The sequence below is a fragment of the Mustela nigripes genome, chromosome 1, assembly GCF_022355385.1.
Source record: "Mustela nigripes isolate SB6536 chromosome 1, MUSNIG.SB6536, whole genome shotgun sequence".
In the NCBI taxonomy this organism is placed as follows: domain Eukaryota; kingdom Metazoa; phylum Chordata; class Mammalia; order Carnivora; family Mustelidae; genus Mustela; species Mustela nigripes.
The window spans coordinates 14,675,291-14,690,506 of record NC_081557.1 but is presented as its reverse complement, the minus strand read 5'-3'; the positions used below and the strand labels follow the sequence as shown (position 1 = coordinate 14,690,506).

Below are 15,216 nucleotides of genomic sequence, written 5' to 3'. Positions count from 1 at the left end.
AGCTAATAAATATATACTTCTAACAATTGATTGCTATGTGCATGGATGGCATGGTAGTAACCTGAATGCTTAGTATTGCACCACCAATTTTGCAAATGAAGAAACAATTGCAGAACTGATGGAAATAATAAGAATAATAAACACAATATCAACTTACCAGACTCTGTTTTTGCAGAAATGTAGTTCTTTAATCCTCACTACAAACCTCTAAGATGATTACCACTATTTTTATACTTCTTTTACATAGTAGAAGATGCAAACTTAGGGAAGAATGAAGGATCCTGGCTAGATCCAGCAGATAGTAAAGAGTAGAGCCAAGGTTAGATCAAATTATACTTGCTACTTTTTTTTTGCTCCAAATTTTTAATCTTTACCCTACCTTGTCATGTTCCAGTAAACAATCCTGAAGTAGTAATCTCCTTTTCAGAAGGCCATAATAATTATAATGACTTTCATGCCATTTTGGAGGCAAGTATATATGGAACAGTTTCATCAAAACACACACATATACACATTGGAATCCTTAAATATTAATAAAAAATGTGGCGCTGCTTTCATTGAGGAGCAGTCTTAATTTAGCCTTTTGTGCAGACCCATTAGCTCCCTTTTCAATCCCCTTACAAGCATAGGTCCCCAAATTTTTCTGCACACCTTGAAAATGACTACAAGAGTGGTTGAATGCACTGTATTGGTTTGAACTTTAGAAAGACTAGACTAGAACATTGCCTTTTACACTTGCAACTTCCTTTGTTCAAGGTATATTTCTAGACAATGTACTTCCTTGTTTCTTCATCTATGAAGTGAAAATGATCATATCCGTATCCTAGGTGTTACAAGAATTGATTGAAGAAACATATACACATGCCCAACACATTAAGAGGGGCACATAAGAATTTTCACTTATTTTTGTGACTGTGTATGCAACTAGGAGATTTGAATAATTGGTATTTTTAGTGATGTATGCATAAACCTTTAACCATGCAATCAGCTCACAAAGGTTCATCTCCAATTTTACTTCTCAAGAAGCCACAGAGACTCACATTATCCATAACAGTTAACCTCAGGAAGGAGTCTTCATGGTCTTGCATGGAATAAATGACTGTGATTTATGCCATTTATTACTCATATTTTTGTATTCTCTCTCTCTCTCTGTGTGTGTGTGTGTGTAGTGTATTTACATTTGATTTTCATGCTTGTGATTAGTCTTGAATGGGAAAGGAGGTGTCTCATGGCAAAAAGAAAAGCACCTGGTGTCAGAGAGCTGGGTCCTACAAATTATATAATCTCTATGAGCCTCAAAGCTTACATTTGCCAAATTAGGTTAATGACATTTGCCAAGTATCTATTGGATAGTTAGTGTGAGGATAAAATATTGTTATATTTGACAAGCTTTGAAACATAATGATTACTACATGTAGAAAGTATCAATCTTTAAGATGATTCAACACTAATGAAAAACTTACCTTATAGACTTAGATGATCTTAATGATGTTTAATGGCTTTCAGAAATAATTCCATCCTCAGACTGATGCCCTTTTGGATAGGGGTCTTTTAATATGAAATATATGACACACTCAGACATGGACTATTTAGGTAATTTGATAACCAATCAACAGTTCTTGAGAAAGTAGTTTCTATTAGTCTAAAACTTTCCTCCTAGCCTAAAGCCTCAAAATTCTACTCAGAAAAACTGAGATTTGAATTTACAATGGATTCTTCTGACACTCTGTGGAGAAATGATCACCAGATGGCTCTGGACCCATAGGCAAGAGGCAAGAAATATGGAGGCAACACTTTCAAATGGGTCATTCCTGCCATAATGAATCTTGCTCTGGAAAGGTGAACCCCCAACAACACCTTCATCTGGCACTGCATGGATATTTAAAGAGGTTTCTAGAAAGGTTCAAGGACCTTGGGTTACAACTATTGCTTTCTCCCTCTGGAATTAATTATCTCTTCTGATGGAAAGGCTTTTTCTTAAAAACAGGTGTGCTGAAGAGACGTGTTTGAGAAACATCCAGTTTCAAATAGGGAATTATATTCCCTGTACTTGGAACCCAAACAAAATTTCTCTTTGGGGAATTTGGTTCCTCTTCTTTCCTTTTTTGAAATACTTTATTTATTTATTTGTTTATTTATTTATTTACTAGACAGAGTGCAAGTAAATATTTTATTTATTTACTTGACAGAGTGCACAAGCAGGGACAGCAGGAAAAGAAAAAGCAGAAGACAAAAAAAAAAAAGAAAAAGCAGAAGACAGACAGTGCTCAGAGAGCATAAGGCCGTGTTCAATCCCAGGACCCTGGGATTATGACCTGAGCCAAAGGCAGAAATTTAACTGACTGAGCCACACAGATGTCCCCTGAACTTTGACTTGTTAGAAAGCTAAATGTCGGGCGACTGGGTGGCTCAGTGGGTTAAGCCACTGCCTTCAGCTCAGGTCATGATCTCAGGGTCCTGGGATCAAGTCCCGCTTTGGGCTCTCTGCTCAGCAGGGAGCCTGCTTCCTCCTCTTTCTCTCTGCCTGACTCTCTGCCTACTTGTGACCTCTCTCTGTCAAATAAATAAATAAAATTTAAAAAAAAAAAAAAAAGAAAGCTAAAGGTCATGTAAATAGAAAAATGGCATAATTTCATTGTGGAGACTGTGATATACTTAAGCTGTTGACTCCAGATCCACAGAGAACTGCTTCCTTAACAATATTAAAACTTTTGCATCTGAGTTTGACCAGTGAGGGCATGAAAAATGGAAAGGTAGCCATTAATATTCTTTACTCCAAAAGCTATTTTACACATTCACTAGAAAGATAGAAAAGTAAATAGAAACTCTAATAAGATCTCAATTAATAATCTCTGGAATTCATGATCTGTTCTGTAAGAAATACTAGGTAACATTAAAATTGTGGCACGACATCAAAACACAAGCAGGAAGTTGTAATTTTAACCAGAAAAATTGTTCCACATTCTTGTCACCTGATATCGTTACTCATTTTTCTTTTAGACACCCAAGGAGTTATGTGGTAATATAGTATTGTGGTTTTAATTTGCTTTTCCTGATGACTAGTGATGTTGCACACTTTTTAATGTTATTATTGGATATATAATATATATTATATATAAATGTCTTCATTTAAATTCCAGTTAGTTTCCATACAGGCTAATATTATTTTCATGTGTACCATATAGTGATTCAACAACTTGATACCATGCCTAGTGTTCATCACATGTGCTCTCCTTAATCTTCACCAGTTACTTAACTCATCCCCTACCCCCCTCCTTTATAGTAACCATCACTTTGTTCTCTAGAGTTAAAAGAGTCTGTTTCTTGCTTTGCCTCTCTATCTCTCTCTCCACTTGCCTCTCTATCTCTCTCTCCACTATCCCTCCATACTGGTTTGCTTTATTTCTTAAATCCAAATATGAATGAAATCATATGTTATTTGTCTTTCTCTGGCTGACTTGTTTCACTTAGCATAATACTCTCCAGCTCCATCCATGTCATTGCAAATGGCAAGACTTCATTCTTTTTGATGGCTAAATAATATGCTATCACATATCATCACCTATTCTTTTCTTTCTTTTTTTTTTTCCATCACCTATTCTTTATCCATTCATCAGATGATATAAATTTGGGTTGTTTCCATAATTTAGCTATTGTAAATAATGCTTCTATAATCAGGGATGCATGTATTACTTTGAATTAGTGTTTTTCTATTCTTTGAGGAGATACCTATGAGTGCAATTTCTGGATTGTTGGGTAGCACCCTATATAAATATATAGATAGATAGATAGATAGATAGATAGATATAATTATCAAACTCAACACCCAACAAACAAATGATCCAATTAAAAAGGGGCAGAAGAATTGAATACACATATTTCCAAAGTAGATATACAGATGGCTGAGAGACACAGGAAAAGATGCTCAACATCACTGATCGTCAGGAAACACAAATCAAAACTACAGTGAGGTATCACTTCATACTTGCCAGAATAACTAACATCAACAATGGAAGAAACAACAGATATTGGTGAGGATTGGAGGAAAGGGAACACTTGCACCATTGGTGGGAATGTGAAGTTTGCAGCTGCTGTAGAAAACATTACAGTTTCCTCAAAAAGTTAAAAATAGAACTACCCTATGATCCAGCATTTGTACTTTACTTTGAGAATTTCTTTTCAAGTCCTTTGTAGAGTATAAAAATAGTAATTCTGAAAAAAAAAAAAAGTAATTCTGGGTTTCTTATTACTTAACTATAAGTGCTTTTTATATATTCTAGATATAGGTATTTTGGTCATATAGATGTTTTACACATTAAAAAATAAATAAAACAAATAAATATAAACCATATATTTATATATAATTTAAATACACAATTGCACATAATATAAAATGTTTATACATAAGTGTGTATGCTGTATTTTTTTCTTGGTCTATGAATTGTTTTTTTTAATGACATCCAATGAACAAAAGACTTAAAATATTAACAAGTTTCAATTTTCAGTTTTTCTTATAGTTTTGGCTAATTGTGCAATATTTAATAAAAATAATCTTTCTATTATTTTTATAGGTTTAGCTTTAAAATCTATGTCTCTGCTTCATTTAGAGTTAATTTTTGTGTATGGAGTGAGGTAGTAGTCCATGTTTGTTTTTTTTTTTTTTTTTTCATATGGGTATCCAATTGACCCAACATAGTTAGTTGAAAAAACATCTATTCTTTCTCCCAGTGTATTATCTTCACATTTTTGTAAAAAAAAAAAAAAAAAAAAAACCACTCACATTTAGGTCTATTTATGGATATTCTATTTTTTCAATGATCTATATATTTATCCTTAAAGCAGTACCCCACAGTGTTGTTTATGGGATATTTTATATATATAAATATACACATAGTTTAGCTAGAATAAGTTCTTTCTCCTTTTTTTAAAATATTTTATTTATTTATTGGACAAACAGAGATCACAAGGAGGCAGAGAGGCAGGCAGAGAGAGAGGAGGAAGCCGGATCCCTGCCGAACAGAGAGCCTGATGCAGGCTCAATCCCAGGACCCTGGGATCATGACCTGAGCTAAAGGCTGAAGCTTTAAGCCACTGAGCCACCCAGGTTCTCCTAGAATAAGTTCTCTAACTGCTCTCTTTATTCTTCTGAGATTTTATGTACAAGTGGTATCATAGTATTTGTCTCTTTTTTTCCATTTTTTAATTTATTTTTTTAATTTCTTTTCAGCGTTCCAGAATTCATTGTTTATGCATCACTCCCAGTGTTCCATGCAGTATGTGTCCTACATAATACCCACCACCAGGCTCACCCAATCTCTCACCCCTCTCCCCTCCAAAACGCTCAGTTTGCTTCTCAGAGTCCACAGTCTCTCATGGTTCATCTCCCCTGCAGTTTCCCCCCAATTCACTTCTCTCCATCTCCTTTCTTTTTCTGGCTTATTTTACTTAGTATAATGCTTTCCAGATTCACCATGTCTTTCAAAATGGCAGGATTTCCTTTTTTTTTTTTTTTTCCCAAAGATTTTATTTATTTAATTGACAGAGAGAAATCACAAGTAGACAGAGAGGCAGGCAGAAAGAGAGAGAGGGAAGCAGGCTCCCTTTTGAGCAAAGAGCCCGATGCGGGACTCAATCCCAGGACCCCGAGATCATGACCTGAGCCGAAGGCAGCGGCTTAACCCACTGAGCCACCCAGGCGCCCTTCTTTTTTTTTTAATGGCTGAATATTATTATATTCTTCATTCATCTATTGAAGGACATTTATATTTTCCCCCATAGCTTGGATATTGTAAATAATGCTAGCATAAATGTTGGTGTGTAGATATCTCTTTAAGATACTGGTTTATTTGTTTACTTTGTTCAGGTAAACTCCACACCCAACATGGGACTTGAGCCTCAGGTCCTGAGATCAAGAGCTGTATGGTCTATGGGCTGAGCCAGCCAGGCACCGCCAAGATGCTGAATTAAGTCTTTCAAATATACCCAGAAATAGGACTGCTAAATCACATATAAAGTAGATCATTTTTTTTAAGGCTTTGAATTATCACCATATTGTTTTCCATAAAGGCTATGCCATTCATTCCAACCAACAGTGTCGTGATTAGTGTGAGAGAGGTGTCCTATTTTATTCTTTTTCATATGGATATCCAGTTTTCTCAAAGCCATGTATTGAAGTTACTGTTCTTTCTGTACTGTGTGTTTTGGTACCTTTGTCAAAAATCAGTTCACTGTATATGCGTATGTCTATGTCTGGATTCTTTATTCTGTGCCATTTTTCTATGTGCCTGTTTTCATGCCAATATCATACTGTTTTGATTATTACAGCTTTGTAATACAGCTTGAAATCAGGTAGTGGGATGCTTTAAGCTTTACTCTTCTTTCTCTGGATTCCTTTGGTTTTTCAGGGTATTTTTGTGAGTCCAAAGAGAATACGGATAATTCTTTCTCTACCTGTGAAAAAGGCCATTGAAATTTTGATCAGGAGTGCATTGAATCTATAGATTGCATTAGGTTTTGTGAACATTTTCACAATATTTATCTTTCTAATTCCCTGAGCATGGAATTTTTTTCACTTATTTGTGTATTATTTTATCTTTTTCTAATATATCTTATGGTATTCAGTCTAAAAGCTTTCACCTTCTAGGTTAAATCTATTCTTCAATATTTTGTTGATTTTTCAGCTATTGTAAATAGGATCATTTTCTTAAAATGTCTTTCAGTAGTTTGTTCTTAGTGTATAGAAGTGCAAGTGATATCTGTACGTTGATAGTTTTATCTTGCAAATTTATTGAATTCATTTATTAGCTCTAATTTTTTGGTGAAATTTTAGGATTTTATATATATCAAATCATGTGATTAGTTATAGAGATAGTTTTACTTCTTTCTTCCTCGATTGGATGCTTTCATTTACTTTTTATTCTAATTTCTCTAGTAGAAACCTTTAGTAAACTGTTTGCTATATAATGAGAGGGAACATCCTGGTGTTATTCTGATTTTAAGTGGGAAATATTTGTGGATTGTGATTCTTTGTATGTTTAGTGATTTTTCTAAATTATTTTTCTAAAATCCATATTCTGTGTGGTTACAGAACTCTTCTATTAGCTTAGAGGTTAGCTAGCTATTTGACAGAGACATCTTTAAACAATTTGTACAAAAAATAATAATACCATAGGACTAGGTCTACCTTATGTTGTGCTCAGACTTTGGTGTAATGTTTCTTCAAAGTACATTGAGGCTTCTTCTTTTTTAATGACCTGATGCTTAATTGTGTAAATATCCTATCTATCTATCTATCTATCTATCTATAAAATGTATATTCTTGTTAGATATAATTTTATATATGTGTCTACAATACTTTTAAGTTGCATTTTTCAGATATTTTCTGTTCTCCTAACATAATGTTTGCTTTACTCATCAATAATTCAAAAAAAAAGGAGTATTGCAATTTTCTCCTGTGAAGATGGATTTATATTTTTTCATATGGATTTACCTAATTTTGTTTCATGCATTCTGAGGCTGTTTTACTGAGTGTGCATATGAGTATGGGTTATGCAGCCAGGAAAAGACAAATGCTATAATTTAAGGGCAGTATTGGAAGAATTTACTTTCATGATATGGACAGCTATAGAAGAAACCAAGGAGTGTGCAACATCCCAGGCTAGTGAAGTTGAGTGTGTTAGAATATGGTGGGTGCAGAGAAGGGGCAAGCAGAAGTGGAGATGAGCAATGCAGAAAGGAAAAATATGTATTAAAATAAAACCCTAGATGGACCTGGCGTGAACCCAGGAGGATCACCTGCGATGTACTAAGGGCTATGATTTACTCAACCTGTCCCCATGAGGTTCTACTGACACTCTATTTCTCTCTCACTCAAGGAGAGGGAGATAAAGCAAAGGAAGATAAAAACAAACAACAAAAAAAAGCGGGGGGGGGGGGGGGGGGGATTATGCACTGTGGCATTTCCAAATTCTAACAAGTGCCCAAACATATTAATATCCAGTAGCACAAAAAAGTTATAATTGGGGACGCCTGGGTGGCTCAGTTGGTTAAGCAGCTGCCTTCGGCTCAGGTCATGATCCCAGCGTCCTGGGATCGAGTCCCACATCAGGCTCCTTGCTCCGCAGGGAGCCTGCTTCTCCCTCTGACTCTGCCTTCCACTCTGTCTGCCTGTGCTCGCTCTCACTCTCTCTCTCTTACAAATAAATAAATAAAATCTTTGAAAAAAAAAGTTATAATTGGATTGATAAATAATTCAAGATTGTTAAATATATATTATGTATTATGATCAACAGCAGAGACTTCATTCTTCAAGGAAATTATTCTTGAAGAGGAGAGAGGGAGAAAGGGAGGGGGGTGGGAGATGGAATAGCCTGGTGGTGGGTATTAAGGAGGGCATGTATTGCATGGAGCACTGGGTGTGGTGCATAAACAATGAATCTTGGTACACTGAAAAAAAAGATTTTGTTAGAGGTTGATAGACTTACAGAAATTAAATGGTTGGCAACTTCATAGAAAAAAATATATATACCCATAATTTTACATCAGGGCTATAACACTGCAAAAGTATTGAATCACTCACTAATAACTCTCATGAGATAAATGATAAAAGCCTCAAGAACATCTGTATGACCTTATAAAAATGTAGGCTTTATTTTTCAAATTATAACCACATAACGCACTGGCCACTGTAAAATGCCTGTGGGAGATTTTCCCTCAGGTCCTTCTTGTGCTTTTAATTCAAGGTATTCCCAGTAACACTTTCCCAAAAGCTTCTTTTGTATGGAAGATTCACAGGAGAGTCAGGAACATTCCACATGCATTTGCTATTTTATAGCACAGGCACAGAAATTAAAATAACAACAACACAGCCTAAAGGATCACCCTGACATTCCAAAGACATTTAAAACTTCATAGCCTGATTACTATGTATGTATGTGTGCATGTGTATAATGTAATGTATGTTTATTTATTAGGTATGTATATATACATAAATGAGTATGTTTAAATTGGGAGGAAATAACTAGGATATTTAACAATTTATTTTACATAAAAATTCGATCTTATTGAATCCTTATCTTTAAGTTTAAATTCTTCTGGAATAAATATTTTTGTTGGTTATTTTCAAGAATGGTCATTCAGGATATTCACGATAAAATCATGATAATTTGAGGGCAAAGGAAAGGTTTAAAGCTTTTATTTATGAGAGGGCATTTAAGCAAAATCAATAAAGTATGAGCTTCCAAATCACATTGAAAAGGTTTAGATACAGACTGCCCCCTCATACTTGTGTAACCTTGGGTTTAAATTTCCTTATTTGCAAAACAGGGGCAATAGTACAACAATATACCTCATCAGGTCATAGTGTAGACAAAATGGTTGGTAAATGAAAAGAGGTTACTAAAGTGCCTAGAATATATTATTATTTCCCATTCAATTTTTAAACATTTTAGTATAAATGTGTCAATAATTGAGCCCATAAATATCAATTTCATATTTTTTCTTTATTATAGATGTGATAAAGTTAATTTTATTTATTTGACAGAGAGAGATACAGTGAGAGAGGGAACACAAGCAGGGGGAGTGGGAGAGGGAGGAGCAGGCTTTCCACTGAGCAGGGAGCCCAGTGTGGGGCTCAATCCCAGGACTCTGGGTCATGACCTGAGCCAAAGGCAGATGCTTAAAGACTGAGCCACCCAGGTGCCCTGGATGTAATAAATAGTTTTAAAAAGCCAGAAAAATCAGGGCATCTAGGTGGCTCAGTCAGGTCAGGATCTGACTCTTACTTTCCATGCAAGTCATAATCTCAGGGCCTTGAAATCAATCCCGGGGGCAGGCGCTGCATGCAGTGTGGAATCTGCTTGAGATTCTCTTTCTCTTCTCCCTCTGCCCCCTAACCTGCCTCTGCTTGCTTGTTCTCCCTCTCTCCCTCTCTCTAAAATAAATAAATGAATGAATGAATAAATATTTTTAAAAAGCCAGAAAAATCACGTCAAATTGTCCTTGATGGATTTTTACACTATCCATAGATTCTCGTCTCCTTTCAGTCATAATTTCCACTTCCAAATAAGCTAATGAAACTTCTTTTCCTTTTAACCTGTAGTTAACGTGTGTATGCAAAAAATTCCTCAGATTTTTCTCAAGTGATTTAAAATCTAAGGAGCGGTTCTTGAGAGAAATTCCTTAAATAAAGAAGTATGTAAAAAGGTGGACTCTAAATTTACTCCCAAAACCCTGTTAATACATATATATGGTGTGTGTGTGTGTGTGTGTGTGAGAGAGAGAGAGAGAGAGAGAGAGAGAAGAAAAACAGGATTTTTATTTAATGGATTAAATAATGACCAAAAGGAAAATGACTCAAATATGAACAGAGGGTATTTATGCATAAGGCAACATTCCCAGAGATTTTTATGCTCACTGCTTTGTGAAAGCTTTTTTTTTTCCCCCTATATGGGCTTATCTTTTCCCAACTAATATTCAGTCACTGTAAACTGAACAATACTGGATCAAATGTTGAGAGATGTTGTGTCTTAACCAAGAGAGAACTTGTTACAGCTTTGTTCTGCAATTTTATGAAAAGTTGTGTATAAGTTCATATATCCTTTAACTGATCATAGTCTGCCACATAAACAAGGAGTAAGTTTTGATAGTCTCAATTAGTATATAAATAAATATAATGTTAAGCTTTGTTTTATTAACCTAGAACAAATTTATACTAACATCATTTTTTTTTCTTTGCATTCAATGCATATCTAACATGAGCTGTTCAACTATCCCATTGTGGAAGAATATAAAATCCACAGGTAAAGCCAACAAACTGATGGAAGTACTGATAACTATCTTCTTATACAGCAACTTGTTCCTTTCCATTTTGGGGAGCACTCTTCTTCAGACTTAATCATATCAGAATCATAAGCCTCTATGTTTTAATTCCCTAAAGGAACTTTATTTATTTTGACCTTGAAACAGGACAGACAGATCCAGTATGATTGGTTCCAATACCAGCTGAAGAAAGAGGATCAGGGAGAATGAATTTCTCCATACTAGCAAGAGAAAGGTAACAAGACATAGGAGCTTGGACACTCACCTTCATGATCATTAGACTAGAAATCTGTCCATTACATCATACTGTGCCTTCAGTGGCACCATTAAAATAATTCATTGACTTTAAGACTTTTAGGCAAATTATGTCTGCTGTGGCAGACATTTGGTTACAGGTAAAAGGTGATGGCTCAACATAGTCACTCTCTGCTCCAAGGTCTATTGCTTCTAGGTGGCTATGCTGCTTAACTGCATGGTTAAACATGCAGCACATTCTTTAATTGCCTTGGGTTCTTCAATATATCAATAGAAGATAACTAGCTCTCCACAGTGCTTCTAGCATTTTAAACAGCAACCTCAAAATGTGTCTTTAAAATGATTAGAAAAAGGGGAAAGCTTGTATATAATAATAAACTGCTATAACAGACTGGGGAACTTATATTCAGATTCCAGATTGTGTCCCAGCTCCTTTTTCCCTGTCTCTCCATGTTCTGAATCTTCACCAAACCTGTCAGAAGAGGACTCACTGAAATTATTATCAACTAATAATCAACCAATCTTTGCTATGATTCAGAGCCTTGATTCTGTCCTTATTTCAAGAATATACCTGTAGTTCTCCTGGATATATGGAACATTTTGTGTGATTGGGACATTATATATAAATTCCCAAATGTCCATTAACTGATGAATAGATAAAAAAGATGTGGCTTGTATGTACAGTGGAATATTAGTCATTAGAAATAATGAAATCTTGCCATTTGTAACAATGTGGATGAAGCTAGAGTATATTATGGTAAGTGAAATAAGTCAGCCAGAAAAAGACAAATGCCATATGATCTCACTCCTTTGTGGAATTTAAGAAACAAAACAGATGAACATATGGGAAGGGAAAAAAAGAGAGAGAGGGAAGCAAGCCATAAGAGACTTTTTCCTACTGAGAACAAAATGAGGGCTGATGGTGGAAGTTGGAGGGAGATGATCTAGATGGATGGGTAATTAGTATTAAGGAGCACACTAGTGATGAGCACTGAATGTTGTATGATAAGTAATGAATCACTAGATTCTGTATTTTATCATATATGTCAATCAACTAGAATTGGTGGGTATTATGGAGGCATGTATTGCATTTTTATCATATATGTCAATCAACTAGAATTGGTGGGTATTATGGAGGCATGTATTGCATGGAGCACTGAGTGTGGTGCATAAACAATGAATTATGGAACACTGAAAAGAAATTTTAAAAAATGAAATAGAAAAGAAATATGACAACCACATGCAACAAACACAAATAAATTATATGTACCATAGAGAAGGGATGGGACTTTTTTAAAGTCATATAGGTAGTTAATGGTAGGCAGAGATGGAGTAAGACCCATATCTTCTAAGATGGTGGAAAACAGCTGCAAGTCCATTGTTCAGTAGGTAATGTGGCATCAATGTTAAGAGAATGGAAATAGCGTATCTTCGGTTGCTACTTAATACCTTAATGATTTCGTGTAATTAACTGAAGCAATCTATTTTTCTGTTTCCCCATATGTAAAATGAGTATCAGAACAGTAACCATTCGGTTGCTGTAAGTTAAATGCATATAAAATGTTTATAATAGTTTCCAACATAAAATATGCTTTCATTAAATATAATTTAAAATATAATGATGCCTTCGATCGTAAAGGATTTTTTTTTTTAAGATTTTATTTATTTGACAGAGAGATACATAGCTGGAGAGGGAACACAAGCAGGGGAAGTGAGAGGGAGAGGCAGGCTTCCCACTGAGTGGGGAGGCTGATATGGGGCTTGATCCCAGGACACTGTAAACATGACCTGAGCTGAAGGCAGTTGCTAAAAGACTAAGCCATGGAGGCACCCCTGATTTGAAAGGATTTTAAAGATTGTAACAAAGTCTCTATAACCTACATCTTTTCTTTTTCCAATTTGTAAATATTACAAAACGGGAAAAGGGCTATTAACGATGTCATATGTTCTGTATTATTTCAGATAACTTAATTTTCTGTTGTGTCTCTGGAATATCCTCAACCTCATGGAAAATCAGAACAATGTCACAGAATTTGTCTTCATGGGTCCATGGGGAAATAAGCAAATGGAGCTACTGTTCTTTTTCTTCTTCCTGCTTTGTTATTTGGTAATCTTAATGGGAAATTTTCTCATCTTACTCACGATCACCTGCAGCCATCTAATCGAACAACCAATGTACTATTTTCTCTGTCACCTTTCCCTCATGGATCTCGGCTACACCTCCACGGTGGTCCCCAGGCTAATCAGGGACTTCATCGCAGAAAGAAAGATCATATCCTATAACGACTGTATGACCCAGCTCTTCACTGTCCACTTGCTGGGGGGCGTGGAGATATTCATCTTGGTGTCCATGGCTTTAGACCGCTACGTTGCCATTGCCAAGCCCCTGCACTACATGGTCATCATGAACCGGAGGAGGTGTAACACGTTGGTCTTCATGGCCTGGGGTGTGGGGTTTTGGCTCTCTGGAGCTCTATTGCTCACGGTACTCAATTTACCTTTCTGTGGTCCTAATCAGATCGATCACTACATATGTGATGTGAAGCCTCTTTTAAAACTGGCGTGCCAAGACATTCATATTGTTAGTATCTTAGTGATTGCTAACTCAGGAATGGTGGTGGTTGCTGTCTTTCTCGTCCTGGTGGCTTCTTACATTCTCATATTATATAATCTTAGGGCACACTCCTCTGTAGGGAGACGCAAAGCTCTTTCAACCTGCAGCTCTCATGTAATGGTTGTCATCTTATTCTTTGTGCCCTGTATCTATATTTATGTTCTACCTGCCGGGAGTGAGAACAAGGATAAGGAACTCTCTGTGTTTTACACTGTTATTGCTCCCATGCTGAATCCTCTCATCTACACCCTGAGAAACATGGAGATGAAAATCGCCATGGGGAAGGTGTGGTCTAAAATGGCACATTCAAAATTCCGGTAGGGGCATCAGGGTGATTCACTTGGCTCAGGCCATGATCTCAGGGTCATGGAAACAAGTCCTGCATAGGACTCTCTACTCAGTAGGGAGCCTGATTCTCCCTCTGCCACTCCCCCTGCTTGTGCTCGCTCTGTCAAATAAATAAATAAAATCTTTAAAAACAATTTCGTGTAAAGATGATATTTATTTTACTTCTGACACTGTGTTCCCAGAGCATTTATTATTTGAGATGTTGTAGAAGATATATAGCTTTCTTTGGGGAGCTGGACTAAATGATCTCTAACATTTTAAGAATCAAAGAAGAGAGTTCAGATTGCAATCTGCATGCTAAAGTTTCCCACTAGTGGCAGATGTGGTTGAATGGGTTTGAGGAATGCTAGAAATGTCTTTCTAAAACACATGCCTAATCATAGCACAGCCCTCTCCAAAAATATAGATGGAACCCTATTTTCCTTGAATAAAACCCAAATTTCTCTCTTGCTTATCAAAATTGGTCCTAGCCAAATTTGTTAATCTCAGAAGGCATTACATTGGTGGAAATTATGGTGTTACAATGACAGGTTGGGGGGTCAGGGAGAGCTGGGTGATTGCTGACTCGGGTACATTTTCTACTTTGTATCTTGGCAATTTGCTTTAATTATATATGCATACTCATTTTTCAAATGACTATGAAATGCATAATATTGTTCTTTATAAAGTTGTAGCAGTACTTTGGCTAAAACATGTGAAGATTTTGGGAGGATATATGGCTAATGGAAACACATTATATATCTTACCTCTTTCCTTACCTTTCTTCATTTTCATCCCCCTTTGCTACAATGCTTTCAACCAACGACACCGAACTCCACATTCTTCAAACATACTCTAAAGTCTATCAGCTCTATGACTGTTTCTTCTACCTTTCCTACTTAAAATGCTGCCCCCACTATGTGTTAGTGTTCATGTCTTAAATGTTAGTCATACTCCTGATATTTTCTTTTTCCAAAAGTTTTTGATAATTCATGGATAGACTAGAAGTATTTCTGATTTTTCTCTGTTTTACTGTTGTTATGAAACTGTACATTTACTCCTTTTATTTTTTTTTTATTTTTTTTTTTTTAAGATTTTTATTTATTTATTTGACAGAGAGAGATCACAAGCAGGCAGAGAGGCAGGCAGAGAGAGAGGAGGAAGCAGGCTCCCCACTGAGCAGAGAGCCCGATGTGGGCCTC

General features: G+C 35.9%; 1 protein-coding gene across 1 annotated transcript; it reads left to right on the top strand.

The window, feature by feature from the left end:
- The first annotated feature begins 13,078 nt into the window (after window positions 1-13,078).
- On the top strand, window positions 13,079-14,008 carry LOC132010386 (olfactory receptor 4P4-like). Its single transcript, XM_059388263.1, has one exon. The coding sequence runs from the start codon at window positions 13,079-13,081 to the stop codon at window positions 14,006-14,008; it is 930 nt and encodes a 309-aa protein (XP_059244246.1).
- The last annotated feature ends 1,208 nt before the right edge of the window (window positions 14,009-15,216 follow it).